The sequence below is a fragment of the Emys orbicularis genome, chromosome 1 (genome assembly GCF_028017835.1).
Source record: "Emys orbicularis isolate rEmyOrb1 chromosome 1, rEmyOrb1.hap1, whole genome shotgun sequence".
Classification (NCBI taxonomy): domain Eukaryota; kingdom Metazoa; phylum Chordata; order Testudines; family Emydidae; genus Emys; species Emys orbicularis.
This window is the reverse complement of record NC_088683.1, coordinates 163,566,513-163,594,011: the sequence shown is the minus strand read 5'-3', so window position 1 is coordinate 163,594,011 and position 27,499 is coordinate 163,566,513. Positions and strand designations below refer to the sequence as shown.

General features: G+C 43.2%; 1 protein-coding gene across 1 annotated transcript in view; it reads left to right on the top strand.

Moving 5' to 3' along the window:
• The first annotated feature begins 904 nt into the window (after positions 1-904).
• Positions 905-27,499, top strand: part of GRAMD1C (GRAM domain containing 1C) — an 82,822-nt gene continuing 56,227 nt past the window's right edge. Inside the window, exons 1-2 of the mRNA XM_065418494.1 lie at positions 905-940; positions 9,371-9,499. Of these exons, the coding sequence (XP_065274566.1) occupies positions 905-940; positions 9,371-9,499 (165 nt within the window). The remainder of the gene's footprint in view (positions 941-9,370; positions 9,500-27,499) is intronic.

Here is a 27,499-nt window from a genome sequence, read left to right as displayed (position 1 = left end):
AAAAGCTTGAAAACATGAACACTAGAGACTCAAAAGAATCCAGATTTTATTATTTTTAAACCAATCTCATGATTTTTGAATGCTTGATATTAGCAATACTGGCACTGGCTTGTCTGCTCCAGCAGCTGGGTGGGGACTCCAGTCACAGAGATCATTATCACCTTGAGTAATATGACACTGGGTGACTGCCAGAGCACTGTAGTTTATGGCCCATAATGCTTCCCACAGCAAAGGCCTCAAATGGCCTCCCTGGAAAGCAGCAAGAGAAGCAGATTTCTCTGGCTGGAGCACATGTAGGCTTCACTGTCACAGGACAGGCAGCGCTGCCGGGTTTGGGGAGGAAAAGGATGAAGAAACACAAGTTTGGGGGAGGAGGGCTCTGCTGGAAGAGGGGTTCCCAGGCTACGGGAGTGGGATCTGGTGGGGATCCCAGGGGGAGGGAGCAAAAGGGGTCAGGTTGTGTCAGGAGAGGAGGTTCCTCAGACAGGGGAAAGAGGCTGTATTGGATGGCTGCACCCTTCCTGGGCTGTGCCTTGGGGTTTGGGTGGGGAGAGGGGCTGTATTGGGAGGGTGAAGTCTGGGGGGATTGTGCCCTGTGGGGGTGGGGTTAATTAAAGCGAGGCAAGTGCAACGTACATGTGTAATCCTTTTGCCACCACTTGCTTACACAAATAATCAAGGAAACAAAATGGCTGCCGAGCTTGGCTGGGTGGGGGAGGGCGGAACCCGGAGTGGCCTCTAACGGCTGCTAGAGGGAGCCACGCAGGTGCACCAAGTGTTTGTGGGGAGTTGGCAGGAGCAGCCCTGCCCATTGCGGAGAGATGGCGCCTGCGCACGGGCTGTAGGCAGGAGACTCGTGTTCTGGCAGGAGAGGCCTTTGGGCCCAAGATTGAAGCTGGAGAGGATGGAACCTGCCGAGACTCCTCTGAGCCCCCAACAGGTAACAGGGCTGCAGGGCTGTTGCCTTCCATAGGCCAGGATGGGGGTTGTGGACCCTAGGGCAGAGAAGTCGCGGAGGAGAAGACCCACAGCGCTTGCCATGCACCTCCCTATCAAATCCCAGTCCCCCATACCCATTGTATCCTATACTGCCCATAACCACACACCAGCCTCACCCTATGACCAATCGTATCCCACGCCTCCCTCGCCCACGGCATCTCAGTTCATGAACCCTGGCCACTGCAACTGGATGTGCCTCTCTGACCTGAAACACCTCAGGCCCCCTGCATGGTCTGCTGTGCTTCAAGCCTCCCTGATTCACCAGGCCCAGTCCCCTGAATGATCACATGTCTGATACATTGCTCTCCGCCGCCCACAATCTGGGGCATCCTTGCCCCCATGCAGCTTCTCACTGACCCATTGGTCACTGAGGTGGAATTTTTCCTCTTTGCCACACTGCTCAATTTGTGTTTATAATGTAGGGATTTAAAGGCACAAATTTGTAGGCATGTATTTTCAAATGTGCCCACTCATGTTGGGTCCCTCTATTTGTGGGCATCCAACTTGAACCTCTCCTGGCCTGATTTTCAGAGATGCTGAGCACTCACAGTTCCAATAGAAATCAGTTGGAATTGTCTCCAGAGGGGTCCCCAAAAACTGACCGCCTGAAATTATGGAAATTTTAGTCTTTATTGATAAGGATACTGGCTAGACACACCTATATTATTAAGAATATGCCTTACCTGAGTTAATACTAACATATTCAGCTGGAACTGAAAGTACTAAAAATATAACCTACTTTTCATTATGCTGTTCGCATTCTTTGTTTATTTTACTGACCTCAGATAGTGAAAAGAAGCTGGTTTTCTTTTTTTACTATGTATTTACATATTTTATTACTTAACAATGAGTGAAGTGAACAATTAACTACAGTTTGTACAGCACCTAGCACAATGGGGGTCTCGGCCCCATGACGGGGGCTCCTAAGTGCTACTGCAATACACATAATAAATAAAGATAATAATCAAGAGAAACAGACACCTGATTCTAGAGGATGTCTTCATACATAAAGGAGAGAGAAGTGAGAGTGTTTCTCTACTTTCATAGTTAAAGTACATACATGTCAAATGTGTCTACTTAGGAGAAAAAGTCTCTATTTTTACCAGAGACACAACAAGTATGATAGATGTGAATGGCTTTTTAAAGACATTTAAACAAGTCCATGCTGCTAAGGAATTTGCAACTTACAAGGCATAATTCTGCTCCCATTGAAGTCAGTAGCAAAATAATAATAATAATTAAAAACCCCTAGCTCTTATATTGCATTTTTCATCCATACATCTCAAAGTAGGTCAGTATTATTATCCCTGTTTTACAGATGGGGAAACTGAGCCACAGAGCAGCAAAGTGACTTGCTCAAGATGATCCAGTGGCCAAGCTAGGAATAGAAACCAGGTGTCCTGAGTCCCAGTCCAATACTCTTTCCGCTTGCCCATATTACCTCCCAAAAGTTGACGTGATCACAGCCTGAGGTGGCACAACACCAAAACTCCCATTGCTTTCAGTGGGAGCAGGGTTGGGCCCTAAATTAGACCATGGTAAGAGATGACAGACAAAGTCTGGGGGACACGAGAAGGATGGGGGTTATAAAACAGCAGAACAGTATGAGATACGCTTTGTTATGTACAAGTCTTGGTTGCTTTACTGTTTTATTTATTTATTTTGGATATGCTATTAATATACTTACAGCCTGAGGGAGTAAAATCCACCAGTCAGGCAGGAGTGGTGGAGAAGAAACTACTCCTGGCCCAGTATTATTCAACCAATGAGCTCATGGCTTCAGGAGGTATTTAAAGAAGAATGTGGTTGCATGGGGCCAGCTTTTCAAGTGAGCTCAGCAGCTAGTCATTTTTTTCAAAAGAGCTCAGCAGGTTGGGTGCAAGGCGCATCCTGAGCTCTTTTGAAAATCTAACCACAAGCATCACTCTGTGAGCTGCTGGGTGCTGAGCATGTCGGAACATTTGGCCCCATTTGTGAGCGCGTAACTCTGTTGAAAATCTCACCCAAAGTGCCTAGGATCAAGAGGACTATTCCAGGAATAAAAGCCAGTGTGAGAAAGGACAGAGAGTTAGCTATGGGAGAAAGAGACCAGGGGAAGAAGATGCATTAATCTGGCAGAGTGTAGGGTGCAACTGAAATCTGTCGTAGATGTAACCAAAAGCTGGAAAGCATGGATGGTAAATCAAAACACTTACCGAATAAAGTAATTCATGATGATTGCTCCCTCCGAGAACACATCTTCAGCAAGCTCTTGTGCGTGCTTGAATCTAAAAACCATTAAGCCCAGTCATTACTGTTGTTTTTTATTTACTCTCATCCCCATCATAGGTGCCGACTCCGTGGGTGCTCTGCCCTGCCCCCTACCCCAGCTCACCTCTACCTCCGCTCCGCCTCTGCCTCCTCCCCTGAGCACGCCGCCGAGTCCTGCTTCTCCCCACTTCCTCCCAGCACTTGCGCCGCGAAACAGCTGTTTTGCACGGCAAGCGGTGGGAGGGAAGGGGAGGAGGAGGAACGTGGCGCGCTCGGGGAAGAGGCGGGGCCGGGGTGGAGATTTGGGGAGGGGTCCAATGGGGCAGGGAGGGGGCGGAGTCGGGGCGGGGCTGGGGCCAGGGGGGCGCGAGCACCCACCGGCGCTAAAGAAAGTTGGCGCCTGTGATCCCCATATACTATATTACTTCACCTTCTTGTTCCCCTGCACTGGCAAAATTCTGTTTCCAACATACCAGGGCAACATTTAAATCCAGTTATGTTTTCACAGATTTTTGTTAATTTCATGAACATATTTCCATTTCTATTAGGTTTAATAACCCTTGTTTTTCTCCTGGAAACATGTTGGGGCTAGACTACTTTGAAACATTGTTCAGTTATATATCAAGTTTACTTTCTTCAACTTGAAGGCAGGTTTTCACTCTTTCCCCTATAGGTGGCTCTGTGGAGTAGCATTTAAAATTCATTTTACATTTAAACTAGGGTAATCCATTTGTGTAATAGACCTGCAGGATCGGTCAACGCTACGCACGGCTCATGCGGTGCCTCATGGTCTCAGACACTATCCGATGGTCCAGGGACCTCTACACTGAACACATCACCAGCCATCAACAGTACCAGGAGGCGTGAGCCGGAGCGACATCGAGCATCGACTACGAGAAAGGGACCGAGAGACTTTTTCCGTTGGACCATATGAACCAGAACCATAAGATCACTGAACATTAAATCTCACCAAATGAGGGTCAATCCATCCTCATCATCGTATCCACTCATTATACTCCACACCCGAACATAGCCATTATATGAACAATATGCCCTCATATCTCAATGTCTGTACTTTGACCTGTTAACCTTTTACCCCCAATCGGGGATATTGCAGATTATGTATTCCTTACGCCATCTGATCTTAAACCGAACTTCGCACCCCTTAATAATCTGTATGTTATTCCCTGATAACCAGAAACTCCTACGCTTAAACTCTGTACCGTTCACTTTTTTTTTTTGTAAACATCATCCTAATAAATTTTTTAAATCAGATTGATGGACTACATGACATAAAATGCCTACTATCACTCCATATTTAGACAGGACCTTTCATTCAGAAGAACTGGTCCCCAAGGTGCTTTTTAAACGGCTAGGGATCAGTTCATCACATACCACTAAAACAACACAAATAATAAAATAAAATAAATAATAATAACACCTAGCTCTCAATCACTACAGAAGTTGGATTTCTGAATTCTTTTTATTGATTTTACTTTATTCAGGTTTAAATCTAGTTACAGAGTTAACAGTGAAAGAAAACAGAAATGAAGGTCTGCTGGTAAAACTACAGCCCAGAACATATTCTTCCTGTGAAACTATTTGTGGGGCTGGAGAATGGGAAAACCCAGTGAGGGTCCCCTCATGGAGTTTTTCTTGGGTCGTCCTTTTGGGGGGAAGGGCCGTGGTAATAGGTCCCCTCCAGATTCCCAGGAGAGTAGGGCCTTCTGTGCTGGAAGCTTTGTGACCCTGCACCAGCTCTGGGATACCCCTTAGTCTCCCTTCTGAAACCTTTGGAGACAGGCTGTCATTGTCCAAGGGACACACCTTTTAAGGGGTGTTTCCCCACTGCAGAGAGGGTCACAGAAGAGTTAAGGCATCCCCAGGCTGTATTAGTGCTCTTTTGCTTCTCTTTGGGACTGGTGGGACATGTATCCCTCATGGTTCCCCCTCACAATACTTTCTTCCAGCTGCAGATCCCTCTCTCTGCAGAGTGGGCTTTGGGGAGTTAGGGGGGATGAGATGGGAAGAGTGCCAGGGAGGCAACCAACATCTTTCCTTTGTCCAGGAAGTGGGGACCATGCAAAGGAGCTATTCCACCAAACCACTCACTCATAGGATACAGGAGTCTGTAGGCAAAATGTGATTTATTTTTCAGGCTGTGAACAAAAATTTAGATGTCCCCGCATACAATATTAAACATGCTAAGGAAGGTGCTAGCTGTAAGGGAAGCTCTATACCAGGCCCTGACCCTCAGGTGGCTAGCTTCATATCTCTTTTCATTAGCCAGCTTGTTCTCCATAGCACTTAGATATCAGCTAACTCTTTTAGTGTCAGGTTTACTCCTTTTATATATAGAAGCCTTTCTCCACATAGTCTTCTTATTGCTGCTGGCCCTTTAAATTGCAGATAAGGCAGCAGCTGCAGCCCTATGGTGCTCATTTTCCAGGCAATCAGCTTGCAGGTTGCATCTCTTTCTCCTCTCTATGGTAAGCATTTGATTCTTCTTTCTTAATTCTAGCTTTGCTAAGGGCCTGCTCCTTTCTGGGGTGGTTTTTAAGCCACTTGGCTTTTTAACCAGAGCTTTAATAGTCTCCTCAAACTCTGTGTATGTGAGACCAACGCTGAACCAGTTTGTTTGCTTCATCCTGAGTCCTGTAATGCCAGCTGCTGGGCTATTGTTCCCTTGCAAGCTAGCTACCCAATAACAGCTGCTAAAGCAACAAGCTACCTAGATAGGACCTACTACAGGGGTGGCCAAACTGTGGCTTACAAGCCACATGTGGCTTTTTTACTGTTAAAGTGTGGCTTGCAAGCCCCCCATGTGCCCCGCATTCTCTGCCTACCAGACTGGGTGGGGAGGAGCTCAGGACAGGACCTCTGCCTTGCAGTGGGGTGGTGGGGTAAGGGCTTCTGTCCAGCAGGGAGGGGGGTCTAGGGGCTTCAGCCCTGTGGGGTGCACCTGCCAGGGCTTGGGGTTTCAGCAGGAGTGGAGCTGAAGCCCCGAGCCCCGGCAGATGTGACCCGGCTCTCAAACTTCTGCAGATTGTCGTGTGCGGCTCGGAGGGCCAGTAAGTTTGGCCACCCCTGGCCTACTGTGACTAAGAGGAGTGGTGTTGCTCGCAGCCCCTCATCTCTGCTATATGTGAGGGTTGATTGGCATGGGGCTGTCCATCTTCACTCAGGGCTCTGCAGGGAAGGACTCCTTTGCTTGCTTCCTCATCAGTCCTGTATTTGTGAATGGGGACTGGGGATGGGGGGGTAGTAAGTCAGCTTGCTTTCTGCACTTCATCTCACACATACAGTCAGTGTCTTCAGGGGAATGGGCTGTCTGCTTGTCCCACTCTTAGGCAGCAACATTCAAAACTTGACTTTGCCTTGAACTCGCTCCCACAGCACTGTTCTGTTGGGGTCCCTGGATCCTGGCAGTTATGATGTCTTTGCTTAAGCTGGTTAGCTGCTGTTTTGCTGAGGGTAGATTTTGTACAAATTTAGGACAGGAAATGAATATTCCACATCCCTTTTGCAGGTAACTATAGAATATGTGTTTTTAAAGTATTTTTAATGATAGTTGTGCTGGTGAAAGGTATCCGAGAGAATGAAGCCTTGGAAGCTGTAATAAGCTATCTACAGAGCATACAGCACGGGCAGTGGTGATGCCTGCTTCCCCACGCTAACCTGAGGATTGGCCTCTGTTCTGCAGGGACTGCTTTAGGAGATGGCTGTCCTGGCTTTGCTGAGTCTGCCAGTTTTATGGTTTTCCTCCTGCCTACTAGAAACTGGCTGGCAACCTGCCTTCTCCTTTCTTATAGCCACCGAGCATCCATCAGATAGTAACCACTTTTGGTCACTAATGATCTGGGCTGGGTTCTAAACCACAGCCTAGTGTTGATCTGTCCTATGGCCTTTCTAAGCTTCAGACTTTCCAAAAGGAGATTATTTTAGCTAGCAGTGTTGCAAGCTGTACTCTGAAAGACCTCACTGTAATGAATACACACAAGGGAGCTGAGTTAAGATTGCTGTGAGAACCTCTTAATTTTAATTGTACAAATGGTCAGGAAATTCAGGCTCCTCGTGTTGCACTAACAAGTTTTTCGGGGTGATATGTAGACAATAGCCGTGGTGAATCCCAGCTGTTTAGAATGAAGGTTGCGTGCACGTGGGACATCTTGAGAAAACCTACTTCTCTTCTCATCCACCCCGTGCTTCTCATTACATCTCATCAGGGAGGTGAGAGCATCTCATCTTTCTCTCTCCTGTGGTGGAGAAGGTTGGCGTCTATTGCTCTGCGACAGGTGTTCCTATTACTGGAGGGCACACAGCAGCTGCCCTGGTGGCTGAGTGTTCCCCCTATTCTGTCTCATTGCAAAGGGAGAGCTCCTGTGATTGTCACTTGGCCCTCTCCGCTTGAGCTCAAGAGCGCTGTACATGAGTGCTTCCCCTCAAAGCAGGCAGAGTAAGGAGTGCTCCTGTGACTGGTGCCATGCTCATCCTTAGGCAACCCCAGCAGAGAGTAGTATGGTGCTGATCAGTGGGCTTACCCCCCCCCTCACCTCCCAAAGTGAGCTGATGAGCAGATCAAGGTGCCTTACTCATGGCAGCTCCATTTGTTAAAAATGGGATAGTGCAGGGGTGACCAAACCGCGGCGCGTGAGCCAGATGTGGCTCTTTTACAGTTAAAGTGCGGCTCACGGACCTTCCCCCCATTCTCCACCTACCAGGTAGGTAGGGGTGTGTGTGTGTGTGTGTGTGTGTGTGTGTGTGTGTAAAACTCGGGGTTTCTGCCCTGTGGGAGGGTAGTGGAGCTAGGGGCTTCTGTCAGAAACAACTGGTGCCTGCTGGGGAGGGGGCACAATTTAAAGGTTCGCCCCCTCCCACAGCTTGAGTCACGCCCCCTTAGGCATGCCGCCCTCTTACCCTCAGTGGCCCCTCCCTGCAGCTCCCAGGTATTAGTTCTGTGTGGAGAGGCAGCAGCAAACAGCTGGGAGCTGCAGGGAGGGGCCCCTATTTTAGCTCTGCAAGGAGAGGCAGCAGCAAAAGCAGTAGCTCTCCCTGCAGCTCCCAGCTGTTTGCCACTGCCTCTCCCCATGGCCGCAGCTCCCAGCTTGCTGGCTCCAGCAGCTGCCGCACAGGGAGGGGGCCCAGCAGCACCATGTGACCGAGTGGGGCCAACAAACCCTGGCAAAAATCTGGGAGGGTATGTGACCCCATGTGGTCCCCACGTGTCGCCTCTGGCTTCTGCCCAGTGTGGAGGAGGTTTTCAGGGCTTCAGCCCCATGGATCAAGCCTGCCGGGGTTTGAGCAGGAGCAAGGCTGAAGCCCTAAGCCCCGGCAGGCATGCCCTGGCTCTCGAATTTCTGAAGACTGTCATATGCAGTTTGGAGAGTCAATAAGTTTGGCCACCCAGTGATAGTGTCGTGTCTTTTTTTTTACAGGCATTATTGGATATTACAGGCAGTGTGGTTAAGTGGTTAGGGGCCTGGACTGGGACTCAAGACTTGGGTTTTATTCCTGGCTTTGCCACTGGTCTGCTGGGCAAGTCACTTTGCCTCTCTGTCTGTTTTCCCATCTGTGAATAGTGCTAATGCTATGGATCACCTTTGTAAAATACTATGAGATCTACTGATGAAAAGCTCTATATATGAGTAAAATATTAATAATAATACAATTTGACATTTCTGAAGTGCTGTGTTTATGTACATGTGTATGGACAGTGAATAATTAAGATTGGAATCAGTAAAACCAGATCTCCCCCCCCCCCCCTCTTTTTTTTTTTTTTTAAAAGGATTCCTTTGTAGTTTATTTTTTAATAATTTGCTTTGAGATTGTCAGTTTAATGGTGGTTAAAATAACATTTATGACTGCCTTTTGATTGTTTGCAAAACACTGATGTCCGGGTTGAGGGACATTTGGGAATAAAACCTTAATGTTTATAATATAATTGACATTGAAAAATGTCATTCATTAGTTAAGAATCAATAAGTGGGAAATGTTTCCTCATCATTCATCCTGTTAAATGTAGCCCTTTAAGATTTTATTTATAAAGCCTGCAAACTTTTATTCCAACACCTTTCCCCTCCATTATCAAACTACATGGTATGCTTGCTTGCTTGGTTCACAGGAAATCCATGAAGTGGATCATGGTCTTATCCGCCAGTTGCTTGCAGATTCAGAGGAGACTCTTGGTGCATGTACTGAGAAAATGCAGGCCCCCGCTCCATATAACTGGAGTGCTGACTGGAGCTTTTGGGTAACTCGATTGTTTTTTCTCTTAATTCATTGTTATAAATTCTAACGCCCGAAAGGACCATTGTGATCATCTAGTCTGACCTCCTGTATAACGCAGGCCATAGAACTTCCCCAAAGTAATTCCTAGAGCAGATCTTTTAGAAAAAAAAACATCCAGTCTTGGTCTAAAAATGATCAGTGATGGAGAATCCACTAAGATCCTTGGTAAATTGTTCCAATGGTCAATTACCCTCACTGTTAAAAAGTTATGCCTTATTTATATATAAACTATAAGTGCTTTTTATGCAAATTTAATCATAGCCTTTAATTAATACAGCCTCCCAGCCCATTCTGGGAGATAGGTAACTTATCGTTATCACTTTACTGCAGGATAAATGGAGACACAAGGAAGTGAGGTTATTTACCCTATGCCGTGTATCAAGTCAGTGGCAGATCTGGATATAGAACCCTGGAGTCCTGACTCCCAGTTCCTTGGTTGGGTCATTAGATCATACCTCGTCCCTGTTTTATGCTTGTAGAAATTTATTGTTGCTACTTTTTCTCTGTAAAGGCTGAATTTCAATCGCTATGAGAACGTAGCATGATCTGATGATACTTTTATATTTCACCACAAAATGAATATTACGCACCTCCTTTTTGGAAAATGTGTCCAGGCTTGGTATGCGTCTGCATAAGAGAAAGAGCTACTGTAGACTCAAGCTGTGTGTAGGCATCTATTTTGCCACACCTGTAAAGATGACTTAATGCTGAAAGGAGTGAAGGGCCATTGGTTATAGAGTTTAAGGCCAGAAGGGATCACTGGACCATTTAGTCTGACCTCCTGTATATCACAGGCCACCAACACCACCCAACCCGTGCACACTAAACCCAACAACTGAAATAAGACTAATGTATTACAGCACATAGGAGACTAGACTAGTATGTGCCACAGGCAGAGAACAGGAGAGACCAAGGTGCACCAGTGCCCAAGGCCCCCACAATGGCAGGCAAATGATTAAGTGAGAGATACCTGGATAATCCTGGCAAGTGACCTGCACCCCCATGCTGCAGAGGAAGGTGAAAAAACCCAAAGGTCCCTGCCAATCTGACCTGGGGGAAAATTCCTTCCTGACCTGACATGGTGATCAGTTAGACCCTGAGCAGCTGAACAAGAACTAGCCAGCCAAGCCCCTGAGAGAGAGAATACTTAGCACACCTCAGAGCAGGCAATAAGAATCATTCATTTAAATCCTTCTCCCATTACTTGCTGAAGATTTCTTTGAAATAGCACCAGAGAGGCCTAGGAAGGGCCACATATAATGTGTCTAGAACTGGTGTTCCTGTTCAACACGAAGGAGTGGGGAACATGCACTGTGCCCAGCCAAAGTTAGATTATGAGGAAAATATCCTGACCAAGGGGCTAAGGTTCTCACTCCAGAACTCAGTCATTGCAAAGTAACTCATGCTCCACCCCATGTGGCATTGGAGCCTGAGTGGTAAATAATCACAATGCTGCAGCTATAGGTTTGGGAGCATTAACTGTAACAGCTCTGGCGGCAGTCATGTGAGGCGAGTAAAGAGTATTAATCACATTTTTCAGATGAGAGGAGTGAGTCAGAGAAGTTAAGTGACTTGCCTAAGGTCACGCAGTGAGTCAGTGAATCAGTGGAATAACCAGGAATACAAGTCAGCAGTTTGATTCCCAGTCGCATGCTCATATCTCTAGCATATGTCTTTCTTTTCCCACTCCCCACCTCTCTCTCTCTCTCAAGCTGGAATGTGATATTTTAAATAATCAAAGCATTGACTTTGAAATAAAAACCTCCTGGAAACTTAAACCTATTAGGGTTGACTCCGCCCTTCCCTCTGCTGAAGCAAACGGAATGTTATGTTTTGTACTGTGTATCTGATGAAACCTTGCAAAGTCAAAATGCATCATAGAGTTCCATGTTTATCCTATCTGTTACTCCAGATCAAATTTGTTCAGTTTAAAAGTAAACCTGTTTTTCTGTCAGCCCTGCAAACATACACTAGGATCTGAGATTCACATTTATTTCTTTTCTTTTCACATGTTCTCACCCATGTTAAAGATCCTACAGGCAAATATTCTGCCTGCTCAGCTACATCTGTGTACCTGAATTAAGGGCTAATCGAGTTACACAGATGTAGTAGCTGTTAACTACGTTTTGTTTACGGGGCTAAATGAGGTTGCACATGTGTCATTGTGTAATTCAGCCTACACAACTGTTGTTGTTGTTGATAATTCACAGAAAGAAAAAACCCAGTTTGACTCTCAGATCTCAGGGGCAGTTTGATGGTCTGGCACTTAGAAAAAGACATCTGAGTTTTACTTGTAAGCTTGGCAAATCTGAGCTGAAGTCATTGAGTTACAAGTTTGTACAGTGCCTAACACAATGGGATCCTGGCCCTTGACTTCCAGGTGCCATGGTAATACAATGAATAATAAATACAGCACCTCATCATGCCACTATCACAGTCACCTCTTCAGGCAGAATTGCACTTTTAGGATCCTGTGGCATTTTGCCTAAAGGTAGAAGCTAGGCCCAAATTTTCCCTCCTGCCCATTTTTGTACAGTGTGTCATTCATCCATGGAGTGCTGCAGTCTGCCTCAGAAATGGTTAAATTTCAGTGGTGCTGTCTGTGTGTAGTTTGTCAAGTGTTTGGGATTCTTTGCTGTGATGAAGGATGCTATGTAGGTATTCTAATATATTATGTATCTCTGTATTATCTAGTGAAATAAAATAACACTTTTTTGTGATTGCTATTTCCTGAACTCCTGGATGTATTTAAGCCTGTAATTCACGTTTACCTGTTTATATAAGTATTTTCCTGTATTTAAAACAGGGGACTTGTATAATAGTTCCATATACTTGGCCATTGAAAGGCACCACTGTGGTCTGAAAAGCAATACCTATGCTGCAGGAGCCAGATGCTGTCATAGATTATCTCAAAAAAGCCTCCCAATTATTTGCTTAAAAAAAAGAAAAACCCATAATTTAAAAATGGGAAGTAAATCTTTCACCTGCTTGTTAGGGGCTGTGGTAATGAGATGTTTATTTTCCAAGTTTAAAGGTGACAGCATAATTAGTGGGGATTGAATGAAGAAGCAGCAGGAGGCATAAAGAATGATGTCATGAGCCACGTCAGACAATAGCATTCCTGTGCTAAAATGAAATCATTAGACTCCCCTGCCATTAAAATGGTGTTATGTCATTTTCTGCCTCTATCCCAGGGAATGAAAATCACATGTTTCACTAATGTCTTGCCTGGTTGGCTATCAGCTGTTGGATATAAACTGGTTCTTATAGCTCCTGTGAATCATAACAGATGTGTAGGTGATAACACAGCAAACGATGTGTGCCATTACATAAAGCATATGTCAGTAACATTCAGTCAAAGATGATGTAGCTTTCTATGACAGGTATAGACTTTTAGTAGGCTCCTTCCCACTCTTTTAGCCAATAGAAAAGCTGGGAAATTGCAATAAACACGGGGCTACTCCATAAACATTAGCATACACAACACTGAACAGATGTCAGCTCTGCTAACTGGAATATTTGCTGCACAAAACTGTACTTTGCTGACTAGCCACTGACTTGTTCCAAAGGCTTTTCTACTTTTCTTCTCCAGGTAAGTACAAGGATTTCCTTGAAGATGAAAACCAGGCACTTCTCTATAAAATCCTGATTGGTCTGATTTTCAAATCTACAGTGTCCATTGACTTGAGTGGGGGTTGGGGATGCTCAGCACCTCTGAAAGTCAGGCCAGAGGTGACTGCCATTTTACAGAGACATTGTGATCTAGTGGAATGAGCACAGGATTGGGAGTCAGGAACTCCTGGGTTCGGCTCCTTGTTCTGACACTGGGTGATTCTGGGAAGGTCACTTAATGCCCCTATACCAATTTCCCCCCACTCGTCCCCCAGTCTCTAAAATGAGGATAAATACTTACCAGCCCTACTTCACACAGGTGTTGTGAGAATTAATTGGTTAGGGCCTGATCACCTTACTAATGTAAGTAGTTCTCATGTGCGTAGACTTCTCACATGTATAAAAGTTTTCAGGACTGGGTCCTTAATGTCTGTACTGCTCTTTGAATGTGTAAATCATTTCTTAAATGCCTAGTATTATTTTATTGCTACAGAATTTTAATAGCAGCGTTTCAGTTCACTCAAATGCATTTTTACTAGAGCTGGGGGGAAAAGCAGGGGTGCTTTAGATTTGGAGGTTGTAGAGTACCATTTTTATCAGAACAGGAGTACTTGTGGCACCTTAGAGACTAACAAATTTATTAGAGCATAAGCTTTCGTGGGCAACAAGTACTCCTGTTCTTTTTGTGGATACAGACTAACACGGCTGCTACTCTGAAACCTATTTTTATCAGAATTTCTAATCTAAAGCTTGTGTGTGCTTCTGGATAACTGGTTCTGGTTGGGTATAATCTAATATTCAAATATAAATGGGCAAAAACAGAGGGGCATTGAACATAGCAGTTATATCTGGGAGCTCTGTCCCAAGATTCTCTACTTTTTATCTTTTTTATTATCTTCCAACAATATAATTACGTTCCATTTCCTGGGGTGAGGAAACGTATAAAAACCTAACACCTCACTTAATTAAGGGGATTTCAAAACAGTGAAAAAACTAGTCAAAAGGACCTTCAAGTCAAAAGTAAGGAAGTTAAAATTCTTAGACTCAGTATGGGGTTGTGTCCTAAAGCATCCCAGAAAGGGTGTATCCCTCTAAATTGAAAAGGTCAGCAAGAAAAAAATTCGGTCTTGCTAAATGTCAAGGTTCAGGAAGTTATTTGAACCAAACCAGGTATCTTTCATCAAATGGAAATCCAGTCCTAATTAAGCCAATAGAAAAGAATATATGCTATGGCAGGGGTTCTCAAACTGGGGGTCGAGACCCCTCAGGGGGTCGCGAGGTTATTAGATGGGGGGTTGCGAGCTGTCAGCCTCCACCCCAAACCCCACTTTGCCTCCAGCATTTATAATGTTAAATATATTAAAAAGTGTTTTTCATGTATAAGGGGGGGTCGCACTCAGAGGCTTGCTGTGTGAAAGGGGTCACCAGTATGAAAGCTTGAGACACTGTGCTATGGCAAGTAACATGTCCATTGGAAATGAGGAGCGCTAAGAGGGAATTTGAAGAGCCAGTAGCCAAAGCCATTAAAACAAATAACGCAAAATGTCAAGTATACGTATAGTTTAAAGAAGAGATAAGAAGGGACAGAACAGAGATATACAGAATAATGAATGACACAGTGAATGTAAACTGTGTGCTTCTATTTACCCTTTCTCATGATATAAGAACAAGGGGATGTTCAGTGAAATCGAAAGGGAATACATTTAAAGCGAATACATTAAAATGCATAATTATCCCATGGAACTTATTGCCACAAGATATTAAGTAGGCCAAGAGGAGAGCAGAATTAAAGGATTTGATATTTATATGGATAATGGGCGCACCCATAGTTACATTAGACCGGATTAATTTATTGAAGGGATATAGAATGTTATGCTTTGGGGCATGAGCCAACCATTAACTGACAGGGGTTAGGAAAAAACTTCGCCATGGGCAGATTATTCTATAGTTGTCCACTGTGGCACTTCTTGCACCTTCCTTTGAAGACTGATACTGTTCACTCAGAGACTGCACTCAATCTGATCTGGTATGGCAATCCCCATATAGGGAGCATGTAGCATTATAGCCTGTTAACAGTTGCTTCCTCTTACATGTTATTTACTCAGTATTTTATATTTTCCTAGGCATTTGCGGAGAGTTGAAAGGTAGAGATTTGCTTGGATTGTGTTGAGGTACCTCCATTAGTGGACTGATGGTTGTTTGTCATATTACAGCAAGTTATTTTAGCCTGATTTTTTTATTTTTAATTGTATGATATAATATTTAAAAAAGGAAGTGGGGAGGGGTAGAGGACCACATGGATGGTATATGGATCCAGAGAGGTCAAATAAATATTGGCTGTGGCTCTTGAAATAATAAATAAATATTTATTATTTCCATGGGCATATTTTGTAACATAAAACCTCAGTATATGCTCTTGTTGCTTGTAGCATGTATTGTAATTGCAATTATTTGGAAGCAGTGTTTAGTTATCTTGGAAAAAAGAATAACAGTGCTTTAACTACTGACACCTCAAGGAGCTCTCTGGTAACAGGAACTAAAAAAGGAGAAATTGATTATTCTTTAGTTGGCCTAGAACTTTCACCAAATGGGCTGTCTCTACATTAGACTTTTCTGGGAAATCTGTCTTGTTGTATTGCCGTGATGGTGCAGCTAGAATAGCTGTGGCTCTGGCATATGTACTTCGTTGTTGAACTCTGTTCAGAACAGGCTGAAACAGGACTGTGATAAAAATGCTGGTGCCCCATCTATCACTATTAAACTGTGCCAGTGGTAATGCAACAGTGGGAGATTTTTAAAAATAAATCTAGTGTAGACAAGGCTCTTGAGGGTGAGCCTCGAATCAGATTATCTGGTTTTGGTTGGTAGGGGGGAAAAAATTTCTTTAATTTTAGGTTCAGAGCTTTGTTTTTCTTTTTCAGGTGTTGCCATTGGGAACAAAATTCCATTAGAAATACTTGAGTTATTGTCTAAGACCAACAGGAACTTGTTTGATTGAACATATTTATACCTAAGGCTAGATGTACACTACAAATGTCTGCTGGTATAACTATGTCAATCAGGGATTTGATGGGATATGATCCCTGACACACATAATTGTGCTGACAAAAACATTTAATATAAATGCCGCTGTACTGGGGGGGCGGGGGGGGGGGAATGCACTTTGTTTAGTATATCTTACTTCACTGAGGGGGTATAAGCTGCGTCCACATTAAGAGCTCTTTGCAGGTAAGAACAGATTTAAACATTTTATTAAGCTGAAGTTTAAAAAAAAAAAAGTGAACGGTACAGAGTTCAAGCGTAGAAGTTTCTGGTTATCAGGGAATAACGTACAGATTATCAAGGGGTGCGAAGTTCGGTTTAAAATCGGATGGCATAAGGAATATATAATCTGCAATAACCTTTTACCCCCAATTGGGGATAACGGGTCAAAGTACAGACATTGAGATATGAGGGTATGTTGTTCATATAATGGCTATGTTCAGGTGTGGCGTATAATGAGTGGAGACAATGATGAGGATGGATTGACTCTATTTGGTGAGATTTAACGTTCAGTGAGTTTATGGTTCCGGTTAATATGGTCCAACGGAAAAAGTCTCTAAGTCCCTTTCTCATAGTCGATGTCGCTCCGGCTCATGCCTTCTGGTACTGTCGGTTGCCAATCATGTGTTCATTGTAGATGTCCGTGGACCATCGGATGGTGTCTGAGACCATGAGGCGCCGCATGAGCCATGCGTAGCATCGACCAATTCTGTACTGTACCAGCATAGCTATACTGGCAAAGCCTTCCAAGTGTAGACTTGGCCTTGGAGGTAGGGGTCTCCAGAGTGCACTTGAAGGAGAACTTTAAAAGACGACTTTCATTTTTTCCCCTCTATGTAAGCTTTTTACATTTGTGGCTTGATTGCAACTTAAAGGTTGTTACTGTAAACAAGCAGCAGCAAAATAGCTTCCCCTGTTTTTCTTTAAAAAAATAAAATAGTCTGTTCCAGGTGAGCTACTTATGTTCCTTTGGGAAAGCAGATAAGCAGAGAACTGCAGCAGATGTATTTGTTTAGAGTCACTTCTCATATTATTGATTAGTCATTAGAAATGAGTGGGAGCAGAAAATCCTAAAATAGGTTTTAAAAAAAAGCACTCCGGATTTTCTTGACCTGTATGTGTAGAAGATTTGGGGCATTTACATACTTTCTGATACAGGTAAGAGTTTTCTGGAGAGACAGATAAATGACTGGGGCTTTTTTTGTATACAAACTACTTTGTAACTTGTTTTACCTTGGCCAGAACTGTTTAGGATATTCTTGTATTCTCTATCTAGCTTTAGTACATGATGATTTGCTTTGTCAAGATGTAAAATATTACTGATATTACTAAAAATATCATTGGCAATAACTTGGAATAAGTTAAGTAAATCCAGGAATCCCAACAATAAACAAAGTGCTTTTTTTTCTTATTGCAGTCAGAATCGCTGAGCTAGTGCAGTTCAAGACTGGGGGAATGTTCCTACACAAACTAAAAACGTAGGGCATGTCCTCTCAACAAAATTATGTCAACCTAAGTTACAGCCACTGCAGTAATTCAGTAAATTGGTTTTGTGTGTCCACACTATGCTGCTTGTGTTGGCAGTGCGCGTCCTCACCCGGAGAGCTTGTACCGATGGTACTGTCAGTGTGGGGCATTGTGGGATAGCTTCTGAAAGACAGTAACAGTCAATGTAAGCAACACAGTGTCTACCGAACTACATCAACATTGACTCTACATTTTGTGTAGGTGGAGTTAAGTCGATGTAACAGAGCAGTTACGTTGGCAGGACCAAAATTTTAGTGTAGATGCTTCTGTAGTTAGGTCAATGTAAAATGCCTTGAGTCGACATAACTCTGTAGTGTAAACCAGGCCTTAAAGTTAAGATTGTTAGACTGACACATATCCCACCAATGCAAATCCTAAAAAAAGGGAGAGAGCGAGAAAATAAATTAGTAGTTAAGTCATTCAGCACCCAATTTACACTATCAATTTCCCATCTCATCCTCAGCTTCTTCCCTCCGTCTATCACCCACAGCCCACATATCTCCACACTCATTTTGAACGCTGACAGCTGTCTTGGAACTCAGCCATGTTGTAGTTTTGTTTCGATGATTGATATCAGGTTTTTCATTGGTGTGTGTAAGTAGGGTGGAAAACATGAAAACAGAAAAAATGTGACTGCACGATCCATGTTGACAGAAAGTTCTAAATTTGGCAGCAATTTTTATGTAGAAACTACAGAGCAAAAATTTGTATTATCTAAATAGGTTAGAAACCTGGAGAAATGTCCAGTGAGAGGTAATCTAGTTAGAGATGATATTAGGAAATAAAACGGATGAAGGTCCTGATTCAGCAAGGTACGTAAGCACATGCCTAACTTTAAACATGTGAGTTATCTCATTGACTTCTGTGGGACTACTTATGTGCCTAAGTACCTTGCTGAACTGGAGCCTAAGTGAAAAGCCTGGGGGATTATGGTTGATACAAATACAAAACCTTATTTAGCCAAATTCTTAAAGGAAAACTTCATTGATCCATTATGTCACCTGGGATTGCTACATAAAAAATCACAAATTTCTATTTTTAAAATTTTAATTTTCAGCATGTCTCCATTTTCAAAGTATCTTCGTAACTGTGAATGTTTCTGGTGTCCCTCTCTAAGAGAGTATTTCACTGACATTTCCCAGCAACCATTGGGGATCGGTGCTGAGTTCAAGCTGCTGGGTGGGAGACTACCTGGTCCAATCCTGAGGTCAAGCTACAAATGGGAGTGTTGGGGACTCTAGTACTGAGGTCATCTTAATTTTATTTGTGTGCCCTTGTATCTATACGTGTATTATGTTTAAAACAAAATCTGGGACGATTTTGAGGGTCAGATGGGGAAAATTCAGGGGGGAAAGTGCAGTTTAAACAGTTTTTTCTTATTTACACAGCCTAAGTGGAAGTGCTGGTGAAGGGAAACTAATCTGAATGGGGCAGATGAACTTACAAATAATATTGCCTAATATTTGCACACGTGTGGGATAGGAAGAAACATGAGTCAGCCAAAACAGATACTCAGAAAGGAATGTAGTTTTGTTCTGAAGTAAATTATCATCTTGGGCTGATCTGGAACATGATGCAATGTCAAGTCAGTAGATTTCAGACTGCCGAAGCTTGAGAGTTATATCTACAGGGCTTACAGTTAAACTGCGGATACAGACGTGTTGAGATATGTCAAATGGACTGAGCCAGCATCAAGAGGCAGACATCTTGGGCGTTGAGGACAAAAAAGGTTCTTTTCTGCTATGTAATGTAGGTAATATTTCAATAATAATGGCATTCATCTATTCAAGTTAGTTTAGACTTTTGTTTCATGTTGTCGCTGTGTTCTAGATTTCTGTATAATTGCCAATAAAAGGTTATCTTAACTGGGCTTTGGTGCTGTTAGTTCAGGCATTTACTGATTTCCCTGAGACACAAAATGTGATCTGATCTTGGTGGAAACAGTAGTAGGTAACAGCTTGAATACATGGTCGCAGGCACAGCAGAGAATAGTGGTGAATAGTGCCACAGACAAGCTGGAGAGGGCCAGTGAGGACACAGGTAGAGCTGAATGACTTGAAAGGTGAGAGGTATATAATTTGTTTTTGTTTAATATAGTCACATAATAAATTTACATATTCTTTTTTTATGAGAGTTTCTGTTAAAAGTGTTTGGAACAGTTATGTAATGAACATAGGACTAGAGCTAGTCAAAACTTAAAATTTCTAGTTTGCTGGAAATTTCAACAATTTGAAATTTCTTCGTTCACAAATATTTTTGAAATTTCCTGTGAATCAGAAATTTGGGCAAATGTTGTTTCAGGTTTCCACATTTTGTTTTGGAATTGTGTATTTTCACTGAGGAATTTCAAAATTTGTTTCAGATTATTTTATTTCGCAGTGTTTTGTACCCATGTTGGTCCCAGGATATGAGATACAAGGTAGGTGAGCTAATATCTTTTATTGGGCCAACTTCTGCAGCTGTTACACTACATAGAGGAAGATGACAGAAATTGGTACAGTGAAAGATATTAGCTCACTTAGCTCGTCTCTCACTTTATTGTATGATTTTTCTTTTTTATATTTTATTATGTGTCAGTAGTAACATAATACACAGTGCTTTGTGTCAGTCTCAAATTGTTTCCTTAAAACAGAAATAGGAGACACTGATTTAGAAGATAAAATTTTTAAATCAGTACTAAGTAGCAGCTGCCCTTAATGATTTAAAAATAAATAAAAACCAGACTGTTTCAACTATTCTATCATATTATGACATGAGTAATAGTACGTATTATGCAGTACTACTACTGACACCATGAAATAATGTAAAGTAATAAATGTAATACAAAAATGAAAAAACACAAAGTAAAATGCAAAACAAAATTAAAGTTTTCTGAAACTGAACATTTTTTGTTTCAAACATTTTTTTTCCATGGGCATTTTGGTCAAAGTTGACACATTTTTCAAAAAGCTTCAATTTGGACTGAAATGGGATTTTCTGTCAAGAATGTTTTGATGATAACTTTCTGACCAGCTCTACATAGAACTTGATAGTTCTGATGTTCTTAATAAGACAATCGAGCCTTTACCCTCTCCCTCAGTGGTGTATATTTGATCCAGGATAGCGCTGAGCGATAGTTGCTGCAATGCCCCATAATGGTTGGACAGTGGCCTCAGTTAGATTCCTGGGAGGCACTCAGTCAGATACCGCAGTGATGGATGCAGTAAAGACTCTGAATAGAGCTGTAAATACATGTCCGCAGGACTAGTCAGTTTTCTCTTTGTTCTCTGTGAATGAAAATCTTGGAATCTCTTCCCTGTCACTTCTCAATGATTCCCTTAATTCTTGTGACGTTCTAGGAGGATGTATTTCGGAAGACCTTAACATACAGTTTTCTGTGGTTCAGGAGAAGTCTTCCCCCCCCATCCCTTTTTGAATATACTAGACCTGCACCAACCTATAATTGCACTAGCCAGAGTTTCAAACTGGCTTTCTAGCTTAGCTAGAGCTTATTGTCATAAGGCATGGAGACTGTTAACAACTTTAATAGCCTTATTGTGTGTGTGTGTGTGTGTGTGTGTGTGTGCGCGCGCGTGCACGGGCGGGGGGTGGGGGAGTGGAAAACATGCATAGAAATGATCACACATCCATTTACATGGAGCCCATCACTGAAGAAACTGAACAGATTTTACATGGCTTGAATATGATCATTGTTCCAAAGAATAGCTGAAAAGGCACTTTGCTTCCCTGTGGCCTACATCTTTAAGGCACAGGATGGTGAGGGACCTTGTTAATCAGTTAAGAGCTTAGGATTTCACAGTTCGGTTATCTGAAACCTAGGCAAAGAGATGCATCTCACAGTTCTTAATGCGTATGGTCAGGCTTATGCTTGAATGTATTTCCATCAGTGAATTCCAGAGGAGCAGACCTGGAATTGAGAATGCCCTCTATCTCTCTCAAGCTTCACTCTTCTCCAGTATTCTCAACTAGCATAGGGTCAGATGGTGTATAGGAGATGGCCTTTAAGGAAATCTGGGCCTAGGCCATTTACAAGCACTTGGAATTTCAACCAAAAATCATTTGGCAGTTAGTGCGGAGAGCTGAGCACAGGTGTAACATACCCTTGTTGGCCCACCCTGATCAGAAGACAGGAGGCTCTAGCCAGGTTGGTTTCCATAGTTAGACAGAGAGAGAGCATGTCATAGGGCAGAGGTCCCCAAACTTTGGGGCATGCCCCCGTAGAGGGTTGCGGAGGAACATTTGGGGGGGCACGGCTGGGGCCCCAGCCAGCCCCCATGGGGCGGGGGCATGGAGGGAGCACCACCCAGCTCCGCTCCTGGCCCTGGCACCAGCTACTGGCCTCGGCTGCCAGCCCTGTGCCCTGAGCCCCACTACCTGTCCTGCGCCCATGGCCCCGGCTACCAGCCTTGGCCCCCAGCTGAGACTCAGCTCCTGACCCTAGCTGTGGCCCCAGCCTTGGCCACCCTCCCCCTGTCTGCATCCCCCCCCTCCTGGAACCCCAGCCCTGCTCCTGACTCAGGGGTGGTGGTGGCAGGCAGGCATAAGGGGGGGACGTGAAAAAAGTTTGGGGACCACTGTCATAGGGCATGGAGCCTGCACCCCTAACTTCCTTATAAGTGGTCTCTATACTATAATTCAAGGTTGTGACACGTTAACAAAGTAGGATGAGGAAGCATGTACCACTGCTGTCTGGATAGAAACTGACTTCAGTGCTTTCAATCAGGCATGTTTACCGAGTACCAAACCATCTGTAAAAGCAAAGACCAGTATCTTGGGACACTTGACTAGTGGTGGCTTTATGTTAGCAAGAGTGAATAATTGTTCCTATAAATTCCAGAGAGGAGGAGTAAATGCTATTAACATATATTAATAGCACATGGTGCGAACAGGAAGTATTAGTTGCTTTTTATTATTGCACTTACCTCTATCCTTTTTCCATGTTAGGGTGACCAGATGTCCCGATTTTATAGGGACAGTCCTGATTTTGGGGTCTTTTTCTTATATAGGCTCCTATTAACCCCCCACCCCCATCCCGATTTTTCACACTTGTTGTCTGGTCACCCTATTCCATGTGTACAGTTTGTTCTGGAATTTGTAGCTCTGGGCTGTCAGTGTCTTGTCTAGTGTCTGTGCTGGAGTGTATTCTGTGGGCAATATGCTTGTTAACCATCCCTGCTGTAGCAGGAAGACTGGGTTAGTCTGTGAATGAACTTCTCATGATATCACCAAGAAATAATAGTGGGATAGCACAGCATCATATGCAGCATTAATTTTAATTTATTTAATAGTATACAAACGCATTCACTGTCCCAGAGAGTTTCCAATCTAAGGGGCCTAATTCTTTATTATCTTAGTAATTAATGCTGGGCAAAAAAAAAAAAAAAAAAAAAGTTTGGATGAAACTTTTCACCAAAAAATGCAGATTTGGGTTGACCAAACATTTTGCAAATTCATGTTGATCTCAATAAATTGGTTTGGCTGAAATGAAAATAAAAAAGGAAATATCAAGACAAAACATCTCAATTTTGGGGGGCTAGATTCACAAAGGGATTTTTTCATCAGGAGAAGGTGGAAGTGGTTCTCCCTCCCCCTTATACTTAATAGCACAGTGGTTGGGTCACTCACCTGGGATATGAGAGATGCAGGTCTGAATCTCCACTCTGCAGGAGGGACTGGAACCAAGTGTCCCCCCATGGCGAATGCCCTAATCACCTGGCTACTCTAGGGTAGGGGTCTCAATCTCTTCCCTTGAAACTGTTCCACTTTGTATAAATAAGTTGTCTTTGAAGCAGGGACTGGAACCCAGGTGTCCCCCCTCCCAGGTGAGTGCCCTAACTACTGGGATATAGAGTCAGTCTCACTCTTTCTCCGGTCCAGTGACTATTCAAGTATTGCTATACAAGGTGATTATGTGGCGGTCACGAGCCCAGCCCTGTGCAGGCACTGTCAGCCCTGAGCCTCTGTTAAATTAAAAATGAGGGCGTGTAATTTTAATTTACAAGGGGGGGTCTCACTCAGAGGCTTGCTGTGAGAAAGGGGTGCCAATACAAAATGTTTGAGAACCACTGCATTATAGCCTGGTGGTTTGGGCATTCCCTGGGAGGGGGGATACCTTGGCTCCAGTCTCTGCTCCAGATTGGGGATTTGAACCTGGGTCTCCCACATACCAGGTGAGTGCCATGATGACTGGGCTATGATTGGGGGCATGGGTACCCCCTCCTCCTTGGTTTTTGTTAATCTAGTCCTTCGTTTCCTGTGCTTTTACTAAAAATAGCCAAAGCGTTTCCGTTGAGCCAAAATGTTTTTCCGACTTTTTTGTTTTGCTGAAAATTTTTTAAAATGTTGGGTTTTGTTTGATCCAAACCAATTTTTTAATTTTATCAAAACTGCCAGCAAACTGAAAAAATCAGTAATTCACACAGGTCTAATACCCAGGGTAATACTAATTTTCAACAGTAATCCTGTTAGTTTCAATCCAACTACTTGCTGTAGTTAGCACTAAATTTGATAGGTCCCAAAACCAGACATAAAGTAGCCTTCGGGTAAGGGTAAAGGTAAGGTAAATGCCAGTATTTACTAGATATTGGTAAGCATGTGGTGACCTTATGGTTACTGATCAGCCAATGAGAGCTGTTTTGATGACCCAACTCTGTTTGTCTCTTGTGCCTGAGCAGTTCTTCAGTATCCTGTTGGCACAGAGCTGTGGTGTTGATGTTTCTTTGAATTGCCCCCACATGCATTAATGCTATTACTCCAAGCAATTCAAACTTCCTCATACATTTCCATGTCTGCATTCCTCCTTGCCTTCAAAATTGGCAGGGTTTCTAGTTCCTTATTAAAAGAGCCTGTATAAAGAAGATTTTGGTTAGCTGGGAATCCCAAAGGAATCTGGCTCATATCCTATCTAACTGCCTGGGTATCTATAACCACCTCAATAGTTACATTGGTCTATTTTAGAAAACTTTATACAAGCTGTACCACCTTTCAAGAAGTGAGGGTATGCAGGGTAATACAGAAGTGGGTTTGCCTCAATCAACAAAGCACTGTATAGTTACTGATTCAGAGCTATGGAGATTCTTTTTCTACCAGTAGTTTCGCAGCCCATTTGGGTTTTTTAATTTTGTTCTTTCATTTAAAATTTGAATATGAATCTAAAAAGTTCGTATACTAACTTGAGGCTGCTTCCTGGTAACTCTGTTATTAACCACCTTCTGGGCTAGTAAAATCCTCAGACTTTTTTTTGCCTTGGAGTTGATTCACTTTGAACATTTGAGTCTGGTAATTCAGACAGCCCAGGAGGAGATGATGATGATCTCATCAACAGGAAGCACCCTCAAATTGCAATTATAATACCTGTGCTCTTGGTGTGTAGCCTAGAGTCTCGTGGCGTACCTGAGTCGTGCTGGCATCCTGGTATTGCCAGTTCTGTTCGCTGAGATCATTTTCACGTGCCTGAGGTCTTCCTGAAAGGAAGATGCAATCAGTGAATATTCACTGTAGTGTTATTGTAGGTCTCTGTCTCCAACCCTAACCCTCTATGCTAGTAACACCCTATGACTCCATGTTATGTATGCATGCTATGTATTCCAGTCAGGTAATGGTTACCTTGTTTATCTGGAAAAACGAGTTCCTGGGACTTATTTAGGTATTTGACAGAGTACATACTGGCCAACTATATTGTTACTACCCAGTTATACACCTCTACCCCGATATAACGCTGTCCTCGGGAGCCAAAAAATCTTACCACGTTATAGGTGAAACCGCGTTATATCGAACTTGCTTTGATCCGCCGGAGCACGCAGCCCCGCCCCCCCGGAGGGCTGCTTTACCGTGTTATATCCGAATTCGTGTTATATCGGGTCGCATTATATCGGGGTAGAGGTGTATGTAAATAGGCATTTGGATAACAGTAAAGTGAAATTATGGTCAACTGTCTGTAACTATGGCCCCTTTTTATACAACATATCTGCTCCTTTCACACATTCAGAGTCGCATCTATTGACTTCAGTGATTAAAATAATTTTTTCTTACTATTCCTCTTTGTTAACCCTCCAGAACTATACAGGTCTGGGAGAGGGAGCGGTGTTCTTTTCTGCCTTGTGTCTTATTAGGAATATTTTAGGCTAAGTTCCAGAAAAGGGCTTGATCACCACCCTGGTGTGCCCAAATGTCCAGGTGAATGAAGTGGATGTAACATGCAGAGCTTAAAAATTCTGCATGCTTCTCCTCATGGCGATTAAAACCTTTGTATGTATGTATGCATTTATTTGCTTATATATATTGTGGTAGCACCTAGAGGCCATACTAATGAATCGGGGCCCAATTGTGCTAGTCAGCATACAAATGCATGAAAAAACAGGCCCTGCTCTGAAGAGTTTATAATCTAAATATAAGAGAAGAGACAACAGGTAGATGCAAGAAATGGATGGGAGGGAGCATGAGACAACAATGAAGACAATATTTAATATCTGCAGATGAGATCTGCTGGGGTTGGAAGCTCCACATACTGTATTGGTAAGTGGGGGAGGAACATGCATTTTCTCTTTACCTGCCTGGGAACTGACCTCTCCAGGCAAGACCAATGTCTCCCTGGTGGTGGTGGATCCCTTCTCCTACCTGGGATTGGACATCCTGGTTTGGATGGACTTGATTATAAACTAGCCCACTCCACCACTAAAAATGGACTTGGTTTGGCTCCCAAAATCAACTGATACAGGAGTGTTTTGTATGAGGATGGGGAGGAAGCATGGCACATACTTGTATATACCCTCCTTAGACTGCACATTGAAAGAGATGTGTGTGTGCTCCCACCTGCACTGAAGCCTGAAGAGTACGCCAGCTTTGAAAACAGGCAAAAACTGGGATTGGCAAAATACCGCCAGGTCTGTTGGGTCTCATCAGAGCATTCAGAGCAAAAGGGGTTACAGAGGGGAACTGTAGGGACTACTTTTCATGGAGCAGGGATTTCCAAAGTGGTTAGGCTTTGCCAGGGATCTGTGTGGATAACAGCAGATGTCTGCAAGAAAAGTAACACAGAGGGCATGTTCATTGTGCGGTTTTCACTGGCTTCTAAATTTATGGGTCAACCAATTGTTTTTTAACTGAACAAAGTGTTCCTGAATTCAAAGTACATTCCAAGTTTGAAGTTCTACGTCCAAATTGGTTTTGAGTATTCAAAGCACAACAGTATCTGAACTTTTTTTTTTTTTAATGCCAGAGAACATTTTTCTGGGACTTTTCATTTAAAAAAAAAAAAAAAAAAAAAAAAAACTTACACTTCTGAGCTGAGAATAACAGTTTGCAGGGCAAGAGAGATAATACTCCTAAATCCAGGTTTGCATGAATGCCATCTCAGCTGTAACTGAAGCATTACTACCATGTTTCCAGCAGGGATAAGTACTTTTATGGTTATAAAGTGTGTTTCCTCCTGCATCTGGAGGACGAGGTACTTAATTAGGGTCTCTCCTGTATGGATAGGAAGGAGGTGAGGGAGGGCAATTAAATCCTGAACTACCATTTGTGTTAATGAATATAATTGTGTGCATAAATCCCACTTACACTGAGTGGAGAATAAAACCCAGTGTGGTTTACTATACAGCTGGTCGGAGATACTTTGATGAAACCTTATTCCATGAGACTATGCAGTTCCATCAGAATCAAAACACTTTGCGAAATGGGGTTGATTTTGTTGGAATTTTGTTTAGGTAGAAAATGGGGGGTTGGGGGGGAGTTCAGACAATTTTGAAGTGTCCCACTTCTACGTTTTTGGAATGGAACATTG